The following is a 17,644-nucleotide window of genomic DNA, read 5'->3' as shown; positions in this document are numbered from 1 at the left end:
ACAAAACAATGCCGGCCAACCTTGATGAACTCCCTGAAAGAATTGTTACCACTCTCCCACCCTCTCCCTTTATCTCAACGTATTCTCTGTTCCCTGTCCTTTTCTCTTGCGGGTTAACTCGCATCTCTACCTTGCAGTCCCCCAACATGCATATTCTCTCTTTCAATTACTTTAAATAATCCCTTCATCGCCGGGTACATGCCTTCCACCTTTCCCATAGCCATATTTATTAGCTTACCGTAGTACCTACTCCTTGTATCCTAGTTTCTTTAATATAATAAATATACGCCCCCTTTCTCCTCGTTTCTGTCCTTTCTAATAGTTTAAGATCCGCTACTCTCTCTAGCCCGTATAACTTACATCGTCGCCTATGTATCGCCTACGTCAAAGAATGTTAATTAAGGTGAATTTCGCTTGCATCCAGTTTTGTTTACAGTAATGTTGTTTACGCCTACCTGATGCAATTAATCTGCAGTTCTAAAAATTTTATCGAATGTATGGGGCTCAGGGCGCTCAGGCATTAATTTATTGTCTCTTTCATATTCACTGCCTCCTGACCGGCTACCCATTTTGTCTTTTGCTTAATGAGCCTCTCTTTTAGCTTCCAGTTATCCTGCTTGAGGGCACTGTACTTCTTCTCTAAACTTACGTCCTTGCGTATTTGCTCCTTCATTTTGAGTTTGTGCAGATTTTCTTCTGATCCCCAGACGCGTTGCTTTCCCTTGCCGCTACTGCTTTCTAATAACCCTTTATTTTATTATAGACACTTCTACCTGCTGGCTCTTCAAAAAAAGCTATTTTGCAAGTTTTGGCTTGACCTTCATTAACGTGGTAGATTTCTTTTCGTGGCCGGGGGCGTCCTTCCGATTGAGAGTCTTTTCTCGAAGTGATTTAAATCGTGTACCCTGGTACTACTTCGATGTCGTGCCTATTTGTTCCCAGGTTGCCGCTTAGGTTAGTCCCTGCATCTCCTCGCTGCTGTATTTATCGTGATCCCCTATCTCTACCTCCTTTTTGCGCGTGATGAGCACGCGCCCCCCATCTCGCAACGCGCTTTTGCAAGGTCAACTTGTTTTTCGAATGCGAAAGAACGTACCTAATCTAATAATGTCAAAATCCAGAATGGCGTCCATAAGAAAAAATGAAGTTCCAACGTGTTTTGCGTCATATTGAAAATGATTAAAAACGGGATGCCATATTTGAATTCTCCATAAAAAAGTGTCCGAATAATGTTAGAATACGAGATCCCTATAGCGGCACTTAAAAAATGGGCACCCTGTATATGATTCTTACATCCGGCATGTTTTTTACCTACTTTTAATTCATATTTTATATATTTAGTACGTAGGGTAGTTTAATGAGTAATTTAACCATGCACTACTTGTAGACGAAAAGTGTCAGAGAAAGATTAAATGCGGTAAAAATGAAAAAGAGGTTTTACAGGAAGAAATATGCGCAGGGCAGAGTGAGAGGTTTGAACGTGCCGGGACCGCGATCGCTGAGAAAGCCAAGGCCTAAGGCTGCAAGATTTTCTGTAAGTTTTTTGGAGGTATGGTCCAAGAGGTTGCATAGAAGAAATGGTCTGCCTATGTTCTAATATTTTTACTGACTTTACGGTCCCCGAGAAATCAAATTTACTACCTCCCGTTCCGTCCCATATTGTTCCCAAGGTGCGGACAGGTTTTTTTTACAATCGAGTTACTGATTCAAGTATTCCGCCTTCCCTCCTCTTCGGTAACGTCAGTACCTAACTTCAAAGATCTTTTGATAATAGTAGTCTTGATTTAAATAAGAAATAAAGTTACACAGGCGCACAGCCGCCTTATCCCATGGTTAAAATAATTTGCCCAAAGAAAGGTTCCAAGCCTTTAAATGACGCTCTCAAGAGTAGATTTAGTTGATTTTCGAAAACCCTCCTAATTTAAAAACACAACTCCAGTACCTAAGAAAAAATGACCAACCACTTCATTATCTTACCATACTGTTTCGTACGAACAGGAATGGGGGGAGTCGTAGCTCCTTCTCCGCGTTGCGACCTAGCGGCTAACCACACGTAATATAAAGTGTTCGGATAAAGTCCCGTCAACGTATACCCTTCCGAAACGGGTATACGTCTGTGATGTTGTTCTTTAGCGTAAGTGTCATTCCAATGCAGTTCATAACTCACTATATTTTCACCCGAATGTGTAGGTTTACTCCACTGTAAAGTCACCGCGGTCTCACCAATGTCAGAAGCCCTTAAATTCGTCGGTTGGCTCGGCACACCTATGGAAGGATTGCATTAAATACCTCAGGATTAATAGGACGAGATACCTTGTTGTGTTTTGACGTGAACTGGTGGGCTGAGAGGTCCCGGGCCAACCGATGTGAAAGCCTGCACTCTAATGGTGTAAATTGTGTGGGGGATTAAATCGCTTATCGTTGTCAACTGATTGTTGTCCACCATTTGTGATTGCCACTGAGCCATGGCCAGTTGCGGATTTGTCGTGTAGTAAACTTTGTAGCCCTAAGAATGAAGGTAAAGTTTGTCGTAGGTAACTACAGTAACGCTTACAGTCACTTGTCCATTCGGCGTTTCGGGTTCATCCCATTGTATTACCATTGTAGTGGAACTCAGCGGCCTCACCTGCACATTCCTCGGACACGTCCCCGGTTCTGTAAGTACAACTCCCTGTAGATAATGTAACGTGAAAGTTGAATCTCATGCATATTTAGTAGATACATTAAAAGCATGTGCAACATGAAAACTTACTGGCACCTCCAAAAGACGGATCAGCTAAGAGAGGGCAAAAAAAAATGTGTTAGCCGTCTTAAATATTGTTGGGGGACTCGATCTAATTTACTATATAAGCACAATCAGTGGGCGTGATATGGCTACTCTAATTGTGTAAAAAAATGCACACAAAAATTCAAAAAACTTACATTAGGCATAGCCAAAAATCCATTAGGTAATATGGTTAATTGTACGCATGAAAATGACAAAAACGGTTTCATCCCAAAAAAGCAATGATAGCGTCAGTAATTGTGCAAATGCGCAGCATTCGCCAAGTACTGACCAATGATGATTATAATGCGTGATAATTATACCTGTCTCTCCTGTTGTAACCACAGCCGGCGGACTTGGAGGTCCCCTTCCTATGTTATTCACGGCAATAACGTACATTTCATACTCTGTGTAAGGGCTGAGATTACGTACAGAATAATACATAGTAATGATTCCCGATATTTCGCTATACGCTTGATTTGCATACTTCGGTTTAAATTGTATAACGTAATATTGTAAGTCTTCTGGGCCATTATAAGACCACGTTAAGCGTACTGACGTTGCGGTTATTTCGGACACTTTAACGTTAGCTGGAGGTCCCGGTAATGCTAAAACAAAACGTGATCAGGATCGCGAGCGATATTCGAATTGATCCATTTACATTGTACTTTAACTTCTGTTACAGTCTCTATTACACCAAGGGCACTTGCTGCGACGCACGTGTAGTTTGCGGACTCCTGTATATTCGTCAACTCCAAATAATTAATTCCTATAGGCAGTTTGTCTTCTGGAGTCAATTCTTGCGTGGCACCTTTGCGCCATTTCACGAAGGGCATCGGCGAGCCAACTGCCACGCACGTTAAATTTAAATCGGCGCCTAACATTACTTCTTTTTTTAGCGGCGGTGATACGGAAAACTGTGGGGGTACCCTCCGGACTGAAAAGCGATCAGAAGATCATCCCGAATAATTTGTTGGTAGATTACCTTTTACGTATAGAACTGCTGATTTGGAATATTCGGTTCCAATGGAGTTTTCTGCTACGCATTCGTATTTGCCTTGGTCCTTTTCTTCGCTGTTCTTTATTTGAAGTGCCCCTGAAACAACAAGTGATCACTTTGGTGTGAGTTTGTAAACCGCCCTTAAAGTGTATAGGAAGATGTGCTTTATTGATCCACGTGTGACTTGTTTTCGCAATGAACAGTATAAAAGAGTCCCTGAATTATGGTGATAGTGATTTCATCTCACACTGAAATATCGCAGTAGAACTCTGATTAGTAGCTGAGGCGGGTTTCATTTGTTTTCGTTTAGTGATAAAACCCTTATAGAAAGAAAAAGTCCCTATAAATGCTCTGGGGCCTAACAGTGGAACACAACTAATATATGATCAGGGACTATGAGGATAAGTATACGGTACCAAAGAGTATATACTCTTTGGCGGTACCCAGTTAACTTGGACACCGTACCACAAAAGCATATGTTTTCAAATACGTATTCCAAGTGGAAAATGGCATTCTCTATTTTGTATTTTAGTATTTTAAATATAGCAGATAATATAATGCGATCAAAAATGAGTTGCTGCCGATTCACCATTGGAATTTTTGTTTAGGTACATGGAAAATCGTACCTAACTTGAACTTCCAAAGACAACTCATTTTTGATCGCCGGTTACCATTTCTTCTTTTTCCTGTTTTAAATACAATGATTTTTACAACAAATGTGATATCAAGAACAAGTTGATTCTATTGGATTGCTACTTGGGGATGACTGCTTTGATTTCATAATAAGTAACAAGGGTTTCGCCCTAAGCTAAGGTGAGTAAGATTAACGCATTGTCCATGCATTAAACAACACTTTTCTTTACTAGAAGCATTTATGATTAAAATTTCTAAGAACTATCTCCATAACCGTCTGTGTGGCTCAGTGGTAGAAAGTTGGGCTACACCGGCAGGTGGTCGGGTATTCGAACCTGAGTTGAGGTGAATTTTTGATCTGTGGCAGAGATGGGAATAACAAGAGAGAGACAATAAATAAATAAGGAAGTTGGCATTGCGCAGTTTGCACATGCGCACATCGGCACATCTGATTTTCACTATATGCGATATGTTTATGTTTACTAGAAGCATCTGTGGTTAAAATTTCAACAAAACACATTAATAAACTTGATATTGGGCACCCTGCGCATGAGTAGGTAGGTACATTAATCGTCAAGATTTTTTTGAATCAAGTTTCTGGGTCATGTTCTCTTAAGTTTTCCACAATTTCAAATCGACGTACATACACATACAAATTTTGAACTGAACTATTACCTATATCAAGAGTAGATTAGAGCTAAATGATACCCCGACGAGCGACTAAACCGCAATAATCATCAATAAATAAAATTCTGGGAGACTAAACACGAATCCATATTATATTTAGAGATGTAAAAACTACTCCATACAGAATGGAAGTCGATATCGTGTGAATGAACCGAGAAAGGGACGAATTGTAGTAAAAAAAGTTCGCAATTCCAATAACAACTTCGCAACTTAATTTCCAGATATCCATTAAGCTCCTCTCAACATATAAAAATTCGATCAACTTCAATTAATGAACGGTTCTTAATAGAAACAATCAGAAAAGGGCAGCGAAAGCGGAAATACAAAGGGCGATATTGTCGCGAAAGTAAAATTTTCAGGCGGGAGGATTTACACAAAAAAAAAACAGGAGGAATATAAAGGAAAAAAAACTGATATCCTATTGCTTTCTTTTGCGGTTATTCTTCGAGAAGGTGATTGTGACGTGACAGCGGGCCGGAGTGCTTGTTTGCCGGAATTCCCAAAGCGGGTTAGTTTCCGGGCGATAGCGTGTTACCGGTAGGGTTCCCTGGGGACCATTAGCTGCAGTGTCGGTTCTTCGTACTACTTACTTTGCTCATCTCGATGTTATACATTACCCTTCCCCCGCATTTTTATTCTGTTACCTGCACATAATAATCTCTCACTTAAAACTGATAAAAATCCTTAAGGCTTTGTTATATACCTGATGCGCCGGGAATAATTTTTTCGTCGGGGATAAATTATGTTTTTGTTGTGGTATTCCGCATATTCCATATTCTAAGAGAGTTTCCTAAATCAATATGCACGCCAAGCGCACCAAGCTTATATTACATCTCGCCGCAACCGTCTAACCAACACTGCATATAAAATTTATGAAAGAAAAATTTTCTAATACAAAAAAGAAGCCACTTTCATATCTCATTTTGTTTTTCAACGCTGCTGGTGAGCTTTCTGTTGATCTCACTAACGCAGCGTTGCAGTATTACGCTGAATGGTAGATTCCAATTACTGATAGCAACAATATGAATGTTTTATACTTCATGCAATTGTTGCGAAAAGTACGCCAAACATTTAAGGACACGAACTTATATTCTTTTAAAAATAACTAAAGATCCGGTTCTTTCATTTACACAAAAAGCAAATGTAAATGTTTTTAATTTATTTTAAATCTGGATCTTACGAATATGCACGGAATTGGTCTATTTCATCGAAATTTGTTATTTTATAGTTTCTATTTGTCCGTTTTAGCTTTCTTTTTAATTGCTTAATTTTTGTTTAAATTTGTTCGTGTTCCTGTAAATTTGTTCATTTAAAATTTAAGATATAAAAATTACGTGTTAGAAGAATGTTAAACATCTGGTCGAGCACGTTTTAAGTGCCATCTGGTCGTTTTGCGATAAGAAATGTTATCGGACATAGTTTAATTAATGCACGTGATCCTTATCGTCGTTAAAAGATATAACAAGAGATGCGAGCGCATTAATTTAATCGTAAGTGGAGACGTGCGACGTGTTCTGATTTGCGATGTATTGCAATTCGTGGAAGTAGGAGTTCGATGGAGTAATAATGGTGGTTTACCTTAAATAGTAAAAATAAGGCAGAAAGGGTACTGATTAGTGTAACGCAGCTGTCTCGTGTTAAAAACGTAGTTTCGTCGATATTGAATTAATCAGTGCAGTACCTAATGTGGTTTATTCGTTTACGAAAGAAGGTACGTTGTTAATAAAATAGTTTGTAATACATAGCGAGACCTTGTTACAAGGTGCTTTTGTGCAATAGAAGTCAAAGTTGTTACCCGTTTGAACAGCCATCCCATTGAAAATTAATAATTGTGACGTGTTATTATTGTTTCAATGGAATTGGAAAGTGGTGAAGTTTCTTGAAGCTTTCAGCGAGTGTTTTTGTATTCGTGTATTAGTGCGTCAGAATATCGCACGACCAGATTAAGGGATTTCTGCTTGAAAAACTAAGTAATTTTAACACTTTCTTTGTTTATTTGTAGTGACCACCTGCGTATGGGGTAATTGTAACGGACTTGTGCCCCTTTTCAGGTTTTTCTTGATTATTTATTGCGTTTGAGTTTCGAAATAAATTCTTTTGTCATTGTCAATTAATTGTGTGTTCATTTGAACCCATTTTACGATCTAGATGTTCAGATTATCTTTTATTTATGCCCACGATTTATACAGGTGTTAAACAAAATTTGTGTAATTGATTTCTTTGGGATTTACGGATTCTGAGTCTCCTAAGTGATTAATTACGAGTCATTATTAGGATTTTGTTTCGTAGCAAATGCCGGAGATATATCGGGTGACGCAATAAGACTGTTCCTCGACCATATCTTGAGAGCCATTCGTCATATAAAGAGCATTCCTTGGGCAATGAGAATCAATCAAAATATAGTTAATTTACTTGAATCCTTCTCCGCCAGGGCGTAATTTTGACATTATGACCCAAAATCCTAAAAAAATCAAATGGAACGATATGACTTTCTCTTTATGAAAAAGTAGCCAAATAACATCCAAAGAGGCCACTGAAAACCGTTTTTCAAAATCTCGTTCCTAACCTCAAATATTGGGCCATGCGATTAATTAATTAATTAATAAAAATGCTTAAATTGTATCTTACATTTACTTTTTACGTATTTCCGGTATTTGTCGATGGCGCGAAAGAAAAGCACCCTACACTTTTAGGTAGGCCTTGGAAAATCAAACAAATGAAACACGATGCATTATAAAATAACAGCGGCAATTTGTAAATTATTCTGCTGTGTTTACATTCAGAAAGTGCAGTTTTTTTAATTTGTAATCTTTTCTAAAATGCCGATTTCTAACCAAGAAGCATTTAATATGCTGGCGATATATTTTGAGTATTTTCAAAATGCGACCATCGCTGCCCGCATCTTTTATTTGCGTTATCCGAATCCACCAGGAACCATCGCCGCCAGCATATTAAGGTGCTTCTTGGTTAGAAATCTGCATTTTAGAAGAGATTACAAATTCAAAAAATTACACTTTCTGAATGCGTAAACACAGCAGAATAATTTACAAATTACGGCTGTTATTATTTTATAATGCATCGTGTTTCATTTGTAGTAGGGTCCTTTTCGAAATAATCTTTCGCGCCATCGACAAATACAGGAAATACGTCAAATAAAATACAATTTAGGCATTTTAATTAATTAATTAATCTCATTTTCCCAATATCTGAAGTTAGGAACGAGATTTTGAAAAACGGTTTTCACTGGCCTCTTTGGGCGTTATTTGGCTACTTTTTCATAAAGGAAAAGTCATATCATTCCATTTGATTTTTTTGATTTTTCTACGATTTTGGATCACAGTGTCAAAACTAGCCCCCTGGCGGAGAAGGATTCAACTAAATTAACTATATTATGGTTGATTCTTGTTGTCCAAGGAATGCCCTTTTCAACGATACGAAATTTGTTACAATCGGTCAAACGGTTAAGAAGTTAAAGCAGGTTATTGCAAAAACAATTGAACGCCTCACGCCATCTTTGTTTTTGAAATAAGTGAGTTTTTGTTTTTACGAAAATGATAGATAAACTGGTTCTCTTTAAAAATGTGAAAAAAGAATGCTTAGTTTATTATGCGAAATTTAAAGAAAATACAATTTTAAAATTTAAGATGGCAGTTATGCCCTCTGGCGGTCATTTTTAGAAATATTTTCCAGCGATCCTTCATAACTGATTTACTCACTAATTTTTTTTTACCCCTACGTCATATGACGAACGGTTCTCGAGATATGGCCGAGGAACAGTCTTATTGGGTCACCCGGTACAAGGAGAATTTGTCTAATTAGTTTATGATCTTTTAGCTACTAGGTACACATGCATACAAATCCATTTCCTTTCCTAAACTCTTTACTAATTTATACGACAATATTCTGAAGCTGAACCATCAATATCCTTAAAGGAATTGGTATGTATTCACTACAATGGAAATAGTTATTTACATATGAGTATGGTAAATCAAGGTTTACGTTAACGAGTGAGATGTTTACTGCCGAAGCGTAGCTGAGGCAGGAATTTCGAAACGAGTAACGTAAACTGATTTGACATACAAATAATGTAAAACATTTTATTTCATACTTACTGCTCTATTTCTATTAAAATACCATTTTGAGTAGAATGTTGTAGGTACACATTAAAATAAAAGCAAAAGTCACTTGATTTGTTTGATCTGACAGTAGTTTGACAAATATCAATGCATACGTTTAGATGGATGTCAGTTGCGGTTGCTAGTCAAAATTTCCAGTCTGGTAAAAATTTTCAGTCTGGTAAAATACGATTTACCAGATTCAAATCAGTCTGGGAAAGCGGCGATTACTAGATAGTATGAAATAAAAAAATTTACCTTATTTATACAGCAGTAAAACTACCCTTTGTTTAGTTCAACTTGGAACGCTAGGCCACCTGTGCCAAACAATAAAAACGGTGGATTCGGAATTCGGACGTTGATTTCACAGTTCCACACAAAACTTGATCAAATAGTGATAGGCGTTTTTGATTGAGAAAACGTGAACGACAATCTGAATAGGTTCAACTACTGCCGGAAAGAGGAGTCAGTTTACTTACACGAATGTGTAATTGACGTTTATTTAATTAGGTATGGTTTTATTCCACATTGATCACGTTTAATTTGTACATTTGGCGAGAATTTCTCTTCTTTGTTACTCCAGAAAATTCTTTCCTTAAATGAACGTAACTACCGGCTACACACTCGATTTCTTACGATGATTTCCACGGCATATTAGCGTTTCGCAAGCTGCTTCATGGACATCATGACGAACAAATCTGAATCAGCCTTGTTGGCCACGTAAAAGATATTAAGTTTGTGTTATCGCTCGTTATCGTCCGTCAGACTGGCGGTAGTAACGTTGTCACGCCATTAACTGGTTACGACTCATCCGGTAACAATATAGGTCCCTGAATTGATATCAAAGAAATTTTGGAACAAATTTGATCGATGTCAAAGTAAAAGTGTACTTTTTATAAGAAATTCTGTAAAGAATTAATTTTTGAAAACTACTAAAGTTTCTTTTTCTTCAAGAATGTTTATTTTACCCGAAAAAAATTACCCCCCTCTTTCAGCTACAATGTTGTCAAACTGAATCAAAAACAAAAAAAGTAATCCTTACCTGGCATATCGTCCCTCGTTGAATATCTTGGGGTGTTAGAGGTATCTATAGGAAGCATATTACGAACCCAGGAAATTCGAGGCGGAGGACTACCAGTGGCGCCGCAAGTAAGTACAGTACTATGGCCAATTTCGACGACCTTACTCGTGGCCGGCGGTTGCGATATTTGCGGGAATCCGGGCGGTACTTTATCGGCTGCAACAAAAAAGAAAACTCTTCATTTCCCTTGCGAGAATCACGGTTTATCTATTAATAAATTTTCGGGCATAAATTATACGAGATATAGATTTATCTCGAAATTTATTACCGGATTAGAGAGCAAAAGCATTTTCATGTAATGTCTACATAAATTAACAACTTCAATTATATTACATGTACGTGTAAAGGGCGTGAGTATATTATAATACAAGCCCGACGATAATAATTATAGTGTGCAAATCGCCGTAATTGGCGATGATTTGTTTGTAACATTCATAAAGACGATTGTCACAACTTTTCATTACATTTCAATTGCGACATAAATTGGATTTATTATAGGAACGGTTGGTTGTATAGTCAGAAAAATGCATTTATTCGTCCAGTATGCAACGTCATTAATGTTTCACAAAGGTGTTTGATTCGTTCACTATATTAATTATTACTAAAACGAGTGTAACGAATTTTATGAGAGTATAAAGCTTGGCTTTATACCGAATTACCTAAACATGTCATTAAATGTAATAATAGTAGGTAAAAAGGTTCAAAAGGCAATTTCAATGTAAATTCAAAAACAACACACTGCGTGTTGCCATTAGCTTTTAAATAAACCAAACAGTAGTACGAATTAATCAACTAAGACAAATTGACTTCATAAAATAATGTTAAATTTGAAACCTATTTTGCTTCATAATAAATTAATGAATAGGCATAAATATATACCGCAAAAGCACAAGCTTCCTTGAACTTTTATGTTCGTGTGCAATTTTAAGACTATTTGGTTAATGGCTTTTCAATTTTTAAACTCCGAAAAACTGTGCGCGTCTTTGAGCACGTAGGCCACCGCGATAAGTTGGCAAAATCATTTAAGAACACATATCAGTGTTGAATGCTGAACCCAAGTATTCGCTCTACTTTTGTTTTCATCCACTTCTGCGAATGTCCCTTTCCCAACGTTCATTCGATAAGTTATTACTTTAGTTCTTTATTTTGCCGTTAGAGACCACCCGAGTGTACCATTATGTACAGTGACTTTATAGACATAGTGACGACAATAGGAGCCCAGCCGCCATTGTATCAAAAATTCTAAAAAGTAGGCAACACACAATACACGTATGACATGGTTGCGTACACTACAATACAATATTATACTCGCATATCCAGATAGCTTTCCAAGCGGTAAAACATTCTACACTCGAATTACTGTAACGAAGTACTCGGTTTTTATAACGGAATTTATGAACACACCGTACCAGCTTTAATGACCCCCCGAAATAGAAGGTAAAAGTAATGCTTTAATTTGTAGAGCCCTGTAACCGCTGATAAGGAAATCATAATTGATAATTTTTCTAGAGATAAGTAAATTATTTTTTTACCATCCGGCGCCCTCTGCATGGGTAAGCAAAGGAAAAATTACTATTTTAGAATTTCAGTTCCGTTAATTAATTATTAACAGATTTTAGTTTCGAAGTGTTAAGCAAAAACGAGCATTAGAGCTGCAAGGTCGTGAAGTTTATCTCATTATCGCAGAACTTTTACAGAAAATTGCAGGCAATAAATGGGCATTACCCGACTGCCGAATTTAAAAATTTTAATCCGGCAATTTAGTTAAGTATAATTAACCGTTAAGTTAATTAATTGAGTTGCAGCAAATTTCGTTCAAGTGGATTAGGTATTGTACCATTAAAAAGGCGCTTAATTGAGCTACAATTACAGATTTTTATGTTTATCGCAGGCAGCACAATTAATTAGTTGATTCCTCCATGAAATGACCAAATTTTATAAAAGGTAAAGCCGTTGTTTAAAGGGGATCTTTTGCATTTGTATTTAACCGAATCGTAGGATTTTTGGACAGTTTTGAAATTTTATTTAAGACACTGTACCGTTAATTTTAAAGGTAAGCGTTTGAAACTTTTCTTTCGCAAATTATAAGCAGGGTATTGCTTTGATTTTCCTGCATTTGATTTCCTGTAGCTACGACTAATTAATTTACATTTTGTTGCTTGCGTTTCCGTTAGGGCAAACACTACCGTGTCCGTGTGTCGTAATTATGTTTTTTGCGCGATCGGTCATTTCTGACTATTTACCATGGGTGTTTCCATGACAGTAGGTAGAATTTACCAGTTGCTATGATTACGACGACGTCAAAATTACTTACCGATCTAAAAACAGAACAGCAAAAATACTTACCGACGCCTTTTTAAAAATCAACAGTCTTACATTACATTTAATCTTTAATTATTGTTAGGTACATTAAACGTACAATTTGTGCTGTTGTTTCCTATAGCAAGACGCTCATAAAGTCATAAAGGAAGTTCAAAGCTAGTAAACTACATCAGACACATGCACATTTTTATGAAATTATTAACTTCAATTTTGACAAATAAACTGGTTACCTAGTGATATACACCATACCACTTCGATCATTTCGATTTATTCTGCTCGTTAATTTCTTAGTGCATATTTATATTGGTTGCATAAATTTTAATTTCGATCGCGCAAAAAATGTTATAAGCACGTCGAACGTTAAGGGTTACCGTTCTCAGACAATAATTGGAGTCGTCGCTTCGCTCCTCCTCCAAACAATTGTCTTCGAACGGTAAAAATCCCTTACCGTTCTCCATACTTAATATACTATTATTTGCTTTCCTGGAGGTATCGGTCCGCCGAATTCTGGACTAAGCTGTTTCTTCAACTGGCTACCTGTGACTACCGATTGTGCCTAGGATTGTGCCAAACCTCCGACACCGTTCCGAAATCACCGACCTTGGCCAGACTTCTGGTGGCGCTCGAGTCCGTCCGTTCCACCGACATCACATCCAGGTTGTCCAGTTGTCCAGGTTGACTACAATTTATTATACATTCATATGTTCTTAAAATGGTCTAGCACGAGCCCACTACATGCCATAGGAAAATTATTTTTAATGAAGTAAAATAAAATAAAATAATTATATATTGGCATTTTATAAGATTCCTACCTAAGCATCCCTAATATCGCCTTGCTCGCCTCCATTACGTTGCCGAAGAAAAGCGACTTAGTGTGAAACATACAGTATAAAGATCGCGCCGAACAAGAAGCTTAGCAAAGGTCATAGTGCACATCTTTGAGCCTTGCGACCCTATGGGAACGGCAAAAATGATTAAAGTACTGTTGCTCCCGAAATGTTAATAAAAATTCCAATTTCTGAATGTCTGTTTTTAATATAAACCACAAATAATAAAAACAACGTGAAAAAGTTGAAACGAGAGAAATGAAAGTATAAAAACTTGAATTGTTTGTTACATTTTGTAATCTCACATTTGGAAACGAGCGTATACGCTATTGGAATATTGGATTTTCTAGTAAGTAATAATTAATTGAGTTACGAATCGATAATTTTCAAATTATTTATCTACACCACCGGTTAATTACAAATTGCTCACTGAACCTTTAATTTTAATGTAGGTAAGTTACGAGAAAATGAGACAAATTTTAATGTGGGCTTTGCCGATTTAACGATTCCGTTAAAACATCATTAGGGCTGTCAGGGTTCGGTCATAATGCTCCGACGATTTTATTTCTTATTATATGTCTGTTTGTTTCTGCTTTGGAAAACAAAGTTTTGTTATTTCGGGTTGCGCGAGTATTTTGATTAAGTTCAAGAATTTGTTTTTCGAGAAAGGTTTTCCGAACAAATATTTACCGGAATGCGTTTAATTTCGGCGGGTAGTAAAGTTGAAAGGAGGCAAGATAGAGGTGAGTTTAGCAGATGATTTGTGTCATGACGGTCCACAGTGAATGTTATATTAAGCAAGGAAGCACAAAGAGACAGTAGCTACACAAGGGCGTGATAAACCTATTGTTATCACACAATAGTCCATCAACATGACACTAGCAAGCGACCTGCAGATTTAGCGAATAACCCGAGTTACAAAGTAAAGAGGGAAACCTCGCAAATATGATAACGCTTCAGAACCACCCCTATTCGATGATTACTAAAATTTAGTAGAACACTTTCGGTATTTAAAAAAAGAAAGGGAAGTAAATCAAGCAGAAATTCGGCGGAGAATATTTTGTCACAGTTGAAAAATTCTTTGTTCTGAAAGTTGTTCCTTACATTAAGGATAACTACGCAATTCCCACAGACATTTGTAAAGTTTTTGTTTGTGCCGAGATAAAAAGTCAAAAGGCACGTCCTAAAATAAAAATAATGTTGCACAGTTAATTTAACTTCTTCCTTAATACGATTGCAAACGGAATTGCAATTATTTTACATTAGAACTCTCTCGGAGATACCTCAAGAGCGCAGACACGTAAAAGGGCCGCTTTTATATTCTTCTTTATTTTCATTTTTTAAATACTTCCAAATCGAAAACGCCATCCATTTTGGTTTTAAATTGTATTATTGTATTATCTCGTGATAAGCAATTTAACTAAATTAAGACGAGGGAAATTTAAATCGTGAACAATAATTTCAGACAACAAATTTCACTCCAATTCTACGTGACTTCCGCACCAAATTTCACTAACTACGTATTGTTGTGTAAACTACACGGAGGTGCCGTTGCTTTAGGTTGAAACAATGCCGAAAGTGAGAGCGAGCTACCTTGTAGTGTAAAAATACGTGTTGTTACCGTAATTTCTGTCTGAATATCGGAAATAATAATCAGGACATCCTGTATGTAACATAATTCAAGTTCATAACATCTGGGGAATTTGTTTCAAACAGACACAGAATTGGAAAAATTGGTTAAATTGTCATTTTAATGTTTTTTACTTTCCAACTTTTTACTTACTTTTTTCGCATACACGGGCCAAAATGGCGAAAAAAACTCTACAAAAAAGTTCATTATTATTTTTTTGTGAGTTTTTATTTTTGGGAAGTTTTGAATTGAAAAGTTAAACAGTTATTTTATTTTTTCAAATTTGCATTTCTCTCCAAAAGTAAGCATCAGAGTAAAAAATGTTAATTACACACATTACAATAAAAGATGTGTCTTGATGAGATCTACAAAAAAGGCTTCTACACTTTTTGCGTCAGGTTCAAAATAAAGGCGCTAGAGGGCATTTTCTGAATGTTATACTATGACAAAAGATAATTGCAATGACTCTATTAAAAGTGGTCGGAAAGTCAAGTCAGGAGCTTACCTGACAACTAGTTTATTGTCAATTTAGTCAGTAATTGTTTAATGTATTTAATTCTATTTATTGTATTTAGTTTGTATGATAAATTTAAAACGGGGAATATAATCTAAAGTTTTATCTAGTTCATGTGTTGAGAAAAAGTTGTTATTGGATAAGAAATAATAAGTTTTTCGACAAACAATGTTAATTGTTTTACCAGTTCTGGCGACGGAGTGGAACTTCGGGTTAATAACGATGTTGAATTTGTGAAACGAATAGGAAGAATGAAGAGTAAACGAGGCTGTCTCGGGTTATTTTGAAAAAGAACGAAAATGTGTGAATTTTGTACCGGTAGTCCAGCCAAATATGCAATTTCAAAAATAATCGTCCTCTTGTTAATAAAATAATCCGGAGAAATCGGTTTTTAAACCACTAGAGTGTAAAGTGAGTCTTAAAAGGCCCCGTACGTTCAGTGACCTAATTTCGAAGAAGTTATACTACAAACCAAACTCAAAATTAAATAATAAGCGGAAGAATTAGCGCGTGCAGTGTAGTTAGAGTTTGTTGTATTTTTGTTCACTAACACCCATAACTCGAGTTATTTCTTGGAGAATTTGACGCAAGTTGTAGATGCGATCGAGGTGAATACAAACTTCATAATCCTGAAAATGTCCGTACTACGATAGTCAATTTTGTACGAGAGTGCATCTCAAAGGTTCAACTGTATACCCCTAAAAGCGATCCAGTTTTCAATTTTTCATGGAGGAAGCTGGGTGTACCACTTGTAACCTAAAGAGAAATTCTTTCATTTTTTTGAATTGTAAAGTATTGGTTGGCTACTTTTTTTCCTCCTTTTACGCAAACGTTTTGAACCGTTATAAACTCGTTAACAACAAACTGCAAGAAAAATCGTCGTCACTTACAGTCGATTGAAGAAATCTTATTAAGGAAAGTGTGGATTGTATGTTCTTAAAGTTGAAGAAGGACTGCAATATATTTTGTGTTATTTTATGCCTTTACTTTTGAGTGGAGAAGGGGGGGGGGGTCAGTCAAGGCGGATTTATTAACCCAACTCACTATACATTTACAAATATCCATGTCCAAACCCGGATTCGACCCAGGGACTCCTACTATCGCAGTCCAGTTTCAAATGAATTGCGCCACATGGGCCGGCAAATTTTCTTAATATCGAACACTAATTAATATCTGTCAAGAAGGCTGCCAGAGCAGTTTCCAACGAAGTTGGGGTGCGCTATTGCAGCCACATTCTCTGTCCCCTCCTTCTGTCCGTCCGTTCGAGGCCTAACTACTCCTACAGTTTACAATACACTTACCTAGTTCTGCGCAATATCAATTGGTACGGCCTAGGGTACGGCTACAGCTTCGTCACTGGAATATCTGCATTAGACGGAACTCTGCTTCCTGGTGATGGCCTCGTCCCCTAGCGCTACCTCCATCTTTTTGTCTCGTTTCCTTCCTTCTTGTTTCTCCCTTCCTTATTGTTGTCCTCTCCCTGCCTCTCTTTCTGTCTCCTCCTCCTCCTCCCCCTCCTCTGGGCTGCTTATGCTTATATCTGATTCATCCTCCACCTTCAGTACTCGTCGGCTTTCTTTCTTCATTTGATGTTTGTCTCTGCTCCACTCTTCCTATCTTTCTATGGGAATCCCCGAGGACGCCACCGTTTGGTCTATAGTGGTGTTCCATGTGAAGCAGGGTCGGCCTACTTTCCATTCCGAAGCACGTAGATTCTTGGCCATCTGCAGTATATGATATTTGTTCCTTCTGTTTATATGCCCCCAGTATCTCAACTGCCTCATCTTCAGTCTCCTGGTGATCGTCTTTCCTCCTAGGGACCTTATCCTGTCCTGGCATTTTCCCCTTTTTCAGTCTTCCTACTATCTCCATCATTTCTTCCAGCGTGGGGTGGTGGTGGTAGTGGCCAGTAATCGTTCTCCTCCAATAGCCGGACCTGTGCTTCTTCTTCCTCCTTCAGAAGCTTCTCCCATGCTGTCATTGGTACGTATTTTTTGGTTCTTCCTTCTGTTTTTTTAATGTGCTTATACATTTGCGTATTCCTCCCCATTCGGCTAAGCTTGGTGATGTT

General features: G+C 37.3%; 1 protein-coding gene across 4 annotated transcripts in view; it reads right to left on the bottom strand.

Annotated features, from left to right (window-relative positions):
- Positions 1-17,644, bottom strand: part of LOC116175000 (tyrosine-protein phosphatase Lar) — a 113,774-nt gene that overhangs the window by 18,566 nt on the left and 77,564 nt on the right. For 2 of the 4 annotated variants that reach the window (XM_031493035.1, XM_031493038.1), the window contains exons 4-11: positions 10,242-10,436; positions 3,750-3,860; positions 3,426-3,701; positions 3,088-3,372; positions 2,753-2,776; positions 2,555-2,655; positions 2,314-2,506; positions 1,978-2,265 (exon numbers count right to left, since the gene is read on the bottom strand). In XM_031493035.1, coding sequence (XP_031348895.1) covers positions 1,978-2,265; positions 2,314-2,506; positions 2,555-2,655; positions 2,753-2,776; positions 3,088-3,372; positions 3,426-3,701; positions 3,750-3,860; positions 10,242-10,436 — 1,473 coding nt within the window. The remainder of the gene's footprint in view (positions 1-1,977; positions 2,266-2,313; positions 2,507-2,554; positions 2,656-2,752; positions 2,777-3,087; positions 3,373-3,425; positions 3,702-3,749; positions 3,861-10,241; positions 10,437-17,644) is intronic. The other 2 variants (XM_031493036.1, XM_031493037.1) reach the window with 2 other exon arrangements.

Source organism: Photinus pyralis, unplaced genomic scaffold (assembly GCF_008802855.1).
Source record: "Photinus pyralis isolate 1611_PpyrPB1 unplaced genomic scaffold, Ppyr1.3 Ppyr1.4_LG6, whole genome shotgun sequence".
Classification (NCBI taxonomy): domain Eukaryota; kingdom Metazoa; phylum Arthropoda; class Insecta; order Coleoptera; family Lampyridae; genus Photinus; species Photinus pyralis.
The sequence above is the reverse complement of the archived record's forward strand: the minus strand, read 5'-3'. Positions and strand labels throughout refer to the sequence as shown.